The sequence below is a fragment of the Cajanus cajan genome, chromosome 5 (genome assembly GCF_000230855.2).
Source record: "Cajanus cajan strain Asha chromosome 5, NIPB_CcT2T_4, whole genome shotgun sequence".
Classification (NCBI taxonomy): domain Eukaryota; kingdom Viridiplantae; phylum Streptophyta; class Magnoliopsida; order Fabales; family Fabaceae; genus Cajanus; species Cajanus cajan.
Genome location: NC_138521.1, coordinates 4554900 through 4560498, shown reverse-complemented (window position 1 = coordinate 4560498; position 5599 = coordinate 4554900). Strand labels below are relative to the sequence as shown.

Below are 5599 nucleotides of genomic sequence, written 5' to 3'. Positions count from 1 at the left end.
ATCTATCTATATATATATATTAAATTATAATTATTATAAAATTATGTATATATGTATTTAGGGTTTATATATATATATATATATATATATATATATATATATTAGCATTTCATTTAAAAATATAACATATAATAATATCAAAAAAATAAATTATATATTATATTTAATAAATATAATAATTGATATTATATTTGAAAAACCAATTTACTTAAATATTTATGAGAATATTATTTTAATAAGTCAATTAAATAATACCTTAATACATTTGTTGGATTTTATTTTACTTAAATATTTATTTGATTATTATAAAGTACTTTTTGCATAAATATTTTTAAATACATAATTAAATTCAGCATAATTTATTATATTTTAAAATAATAATAAATAAATGCATAAAGAAAAATATGATAGTGGTGTAATATTTTTTAAGGGCTGTAAGTGTAAAATATGTTCCAATAATATATGATTTGAATGTAATTTTTTCTGTATCAAATATCAATGGTGGTTGCGTCCATTCGTCTTCTTCCTTCTCCACTCCTCTCTTTCGCTCCTCGTCGCTCTTCCTATTCATGGCGTTGCCGTCCCTCTTCCATCCACTCCAGTAATCACTGCTTCCGCCATTTCCTTTTCAATTACTTCTCCTATCGCAACTTAACCTTAAGCTATCTTTTCGATTCGACCACTATTGTCTGTTACAGATGTTGCTAATTACACTTTTTCTTTGTCTGAAAAATTAAAAAAAAAATGTTCATTCCTTTCTAGTTTTATATATAGTCGAATTATTACATGAAATTTGTGTTGACTTTTGAGTTCGCCTTGGCGCAGGTTCTACTAAGGGAGTGGAATTAGGTGGTGATCAAGCGGAACTTATATTTTTGGGGACTGGAACCAGTGAAGGGGTTCCACGTGTTAGCTGCTTGACTAATCCTTTGAACAAATGTGAGGTACATAGCATTATTCAGCTTAACCGTGTTCTTCTTCTTGTAATTGATGAATGAGTGTAGCATTATGGAATTGAATATTTGGGGTTATTGATTTGGTTTTTGCAGGTTTGTTCAAAAGCTGCCCAACCGGGTAATAAGAATAGGAGACTTAACACAAGCGTCCTCATTCGATACCCCAATTCCTCAGGAACACAGAATATTCTTATAGATGCTGGAAAGTGAGTTTTTAATTGCCCTATGTAATATGCATTGCGATTGTGTTGGGTTGGGAATTAGGAGGATGAGCTTTATCTTCCTTTTGTTTTAACGTTAGTCCATGTATTGATGGGATTTGGTGATTGGTTTTAGGTTGCTTTTCTGAACTTTTCATAACTCTGCCGGAACATGGACAAATTAATAGTTAACTGTTGTATCTTTACTTGGATATGTTGCTAGTATACTTTTTGTGTTGTGTGCTGAAGAAGCCTAAAATTGATTCATTAAGAATCGAAGGATTCTCCACTGTTTGTGATCACACTTTATGCAGTAGAAAAACCTTCAATGGCTTCAAGTGATGAGCTGGTGGCATGTACATGGATTTGTAAAGTATGCATCTTGGTCGTGATAGAATTATGGGTGTTAATAAGTCTTTTCTTGTTTACCTCAAATATAGTCTTGTATGTGTTGATTGGATTCTAATTAAGCCCGAATTGCCCAGTCATGTTGATAATATATATGCTGTGTGTTGGGATATAGTAGTGTCTGAACCATGGATATATTGAAGATTTTAAAACTGTGAGATGGGAATTAAAATTGCTTGAGTTCAGTTTCAAGGAAGACCTTGATATGATTGTATCATGCATTTACTTCATTTGGGTGCTTATAACATGTTAATTTACTTGTTGCAGGTTTTTCTATCAAAGTGCTCTCCGGTGGTTTCCTGCTTTTGGGTTAGTATCTACCTGTTCGGTTCTGTAGCTCTTATTGATGTTTCTTGAGATGGCTTCTCCATTTTTCGTCTTTTAGTGTTTTTCCTTTTGGGAAAAGGTATGACGCAACATTAATAACGATGGTTAGGTAAGTACATGCAGATTAGGAAAAATTACTTGCACAAACTATGTGTGGTATATGTGCAATTTGGACCATCCAGAAAGTTATAGTAGGGGCCTTAAGGTTATCTAATATCTTGCGTGTAAGTATGTAAGGAGCGTAGGTTTGTGCAAGTATCAATACCCGTGCAAAATGAATTGGGCTTATCAAATATCTAAATGCATTTTGATACTGAACAATTTAAGAGAAACAAAAATCTTAGAAGACTTGTACATCATTGAAATTTATTTGTTGTTTTAAATGTTTTTTCTTGAGGAGTCTTGATTATTGACCCTATAATTTATGAAGTAGATAGGGTTCTTGCATATTTTCTTGTATTTTTCAATTTTTTCTGCCTTGCTTTAATGTCTTTCTAACTTGTATGTCTGTCAGGATAAGAACACTTGATGCGGTCATTATTACTCATTCTCATGCTGATGCAATTGGAGGTCTCGGGCATTTTTTTTTTGGATAATTAATATCAATATGACATGTATAATGCTTGGCTGAAATAATAAGAAATCTGACTGGTCATATAAACTAACTCTGCTTCTTTCTTCTCTCCAGGTCTTGATGATCTTAGAGATTGGACAAACAATGTTCAGCCTCATATTCCAATATATGTAGCCAAGCGTGACTTTGAGGTTCTCTACCATCTGCTTCCCTTCCAAATATTAAAGGCCTTCTATATATCTATTTATCATATTAAAGAAATTAATGCATTTCAGAGAAATTGAAAATTGTGCATGTTGCATCTGATATTCATTCTTTCTGAGATTGCCGAAGGAAAGTATACCACTGATGTCATTGAAGTATATATTTGTGGCTATTTAACATCATCTTTGCATCTGCTTCAGCATTTACACCACAGAAATTCATTATACTTTTAGAAAATATTTATATGACTAATTGTAGTTAAAAGGTGGATTTAGTTATACCTAGTTATCCTCCTAAACTAATCTACTGAAAATTATGTGTACTGAAACCTAATAATAATATCTATCTGAAGAAATCAAATCTTTCTCTTCTGGTTTAGGCTGAAGGACCAGAAAATTAAGTATCAGAAAATCCTATCTAATATCTTCACAGGTTCAATATTTTTGTATCTCACACAATGAAACATTTTTTTTTTCACTATAAGAGCTTCCGAAATCATTCCTAAGTGAGAAGCTGCCCATCCTGCTTTATAGTCATGTTTGTCTCTTAATAATGTACTCAACTATTAAGATAATTTCCATATTTAGATTGCAGTTAGTTGAAAAATGAAGATACGATTTAGAGGAAATTTCTTCCTTTTCAAATATTTTAACTTTCAGGATGGAGCATAATAAGCTCGATTTCTTAAGATTTACTTGTCTCTCATTTGAGATATTTAATTTCTTTTGTGTTGTGAATTTGGAATTTTTCTTAAGAGTTTGTTTGAATATAAACTTAAAAGTATTTTTGAAGGTTTCTCTACTGCAAATAAAACTTATTTTTTGATAAAGATGCTCTTAAAAACACTTTTAAATTTGTATCCAAATAGACTCTTAATAGCCCATGTGGCTTTACCCTTAGTTGAGGGGAAAAAGTAAGAACAATGAAAGCTTGTGCTTTTCATTTTTAATAATCAGCTGAATCATTCACCATTTATTACTTCAATGAGCTACTGTTGGCATATGTTTTTTAATGGATTGTTTTATTCATTATTGAAATATGCAGGTGATGAAGAAGACCCATTATTATTTAGTAGATACTAGTGTTATCTTACCCGGTGCCAAAGTGTCAGAGTTGCAATTCAATATCATATCGGAAAAACCATTTTTTGTACATGGATTGAAGGTCAGTATTATTATTATTATTGGTAGTTTTAATAGCTTGAAATGGGTGTTTTTGTACTTTCTCCCTGTTCATTCTATCGATTTTCTCACTTATTGCTCAATCAATTAATTTCTGTCATGTTCCTTCTAGTGAATGGGGCTTGGCTCAATTATTTTCTTTTATTATTGTACTTCAGATTACCCCATTACCAGTGTGGCACGGCCAGGATTATCGGTCCCTTGGTTTTCGTTTTGGTAATATATGTTACATTAGGTAATGCTTCTAATTGAATGGAAAAACACTAGCTTATAATTCAGTTCATCCTTTTAATCTATTTATGTGGGCTGATCTCGTGTCTAAATTTGCAGTGATGTCAGTGAAATTCCGGAAGAAACTTATCCACTTTTAAAGGACTGTGAAATTCTGATCATGGTGATCCATCTTCCAATCCTTTATGTCTTGCCGCATATGTGCCTAATTTTTACATGAAATTACTGGGGAGTACGTGTATGATTTCTCCCTCACTCATATGGCGTGTAATTCTACAGGATGCTTTGAGGCCTGATCGCTCTACTTCCACACATTTTGGACTTCCAAGGGTAATAATCCGTGTCATATTTGTTAAAACTTTTCTTCGAGGAAGGAAATTTATTCTGATATTCCATTTCAGGCGTTGGAGGAAGTGCGAAAAATTCAACCCAAAAGAACACTTTTTACTGGTAAGTTTAGCTTAAACCTTCTGGTTAGCATAATGCTTGCTTTACTTTCTTGCCTTAATCTATTTCAGTTCATTGATCATGCAATTAGGAAAAGCCTGATAGAACCCCTTAAGAAGTTCATAATTTGTAAATAAAAATTGTGGGGCAGTTAATATTACTTTTACTTTTTCCATCAATGTACAATGTTTTAGAAAAATAAATTTTCGATATCTTCTTTTTGGTAATTTGAAGGTATGATGCATCTGATGGATCATGAAGAAGTGAATGACTACCTTAAGAAACTATCGGAGTCTGAGGGCCTTGATGCACAACTGAGTTATGATGGCCTTCGTATACCGATCAGACTTTAGTTTGTATACAGCTTCATTCACAAGACAACCATTTTTTCCTCAAAGAGAAGTTATTTAATAAACATTCAAATGATATTACAAGTCCATATGTTCTGAGGTTCCTGCAACTATTCTACCTTCTTCCTATCATCATTCATCATTCTTTCTCCTCTACTTGCCTCTGTTGGCTACAAGAAACACCTAGGATGATACCATACATGTAACAAAGGATTTTTTTTACCCCTTGCAATGAAGGATTTAATTTTGTTATATGGTCGTACTATATATATGGATGGCTAATGTTGTAAACTTTAATTGAACACAGACTAATTTTATTTCAAGAGTTGATGACATTTAGTTCTTTTGAGATTGCCTTCTAAACGTAATTGCTCATAAGGCAAAACACCAAATGGATACTCCCAAAATTTATAAACAAACACTTTATGAACCAAATAGAAAAAAATAAAACAAAAGAGTAACTTTTGGGTAAATCTCATGGGTAGATCTTCTCAAAAGCAGGTCTATGTTATGTATAACAAATTAACAATGTTGGAGGACAGAACTGTCGTGTTTGCACGAGTGTTTGAATTTTAGTAGATCTGGATCACTGGGTTGGAATCAGTACTTTGACAGTGACAATCAGACATTTCATGTAATATATGTATTGATTGTTGCCCCATCATAAACGCAATTGATGTATAATTTGTATTTTTGGGGCCTATACACGTAGAAATTCACG

The 5599-nt window shown here is 32.2% G+C and overlaps 1 protein-coding gene across 1 annotated transcript; it reads left to right on the top strand.

Moving 5' to 3' along the window:
* The first annotated feature begins 445 nt into the window (after window positions 1-445).
* On the top strand, window positions 446-5130 carry LOC109807564 (Metallo-hydrolase/oxidoreductase superfamily protein). Its single transcript, XM_020370109.3, has 12 exons — window positions 446-601; window positions 826-944; window positions 1050-1162; window positions 1832-1873; window positions 2406-2461; window positions 2580-2656; window positions 3714-3833; window positions 4009-4085; window positions 4181-4244; window positions 4361-4411; window positions 4483-4531; window positions 4763-5130. The coding sequence occupies exons 1-12, from the start codon at window positions 499-501 to the stop codon at window positions 4879-4881; spliced, it is 990 nt and encodes a 329-aa protein (XP_020225698.2). The 5' UTR covers window positions 446-498; the 3' UTR covers window positions 4882-5130.
* The last annotated feature ends 469 nt before the right edge of the window (window positions 5131-5599 follow it).

Bases quoted from the DNA above. Each gene is read 5' to 3' on its own strand.
- LOC109807564 (XM_020370109.3), top strand. From the start codon at position 499: ATGGTGGTTGCGTCCATTCGTCTTCTTCCTTCTCCACTCCTCTCTTTC. The intron at 2,462-2,579 runs GTCTCGGGCATT...TCTTCTCTCCAG, and splicing joins TCATGCTGATGCAATTGGAG to GTCTTGATGATCTTAGAGAT. The intron at 4,245-4,360 runs GTGATCCATCTT...GTAATTCTACAG, and splicing joins ACTGTGAAATTCTGATCATG to GATGCTTTGAGGCCTGATCG.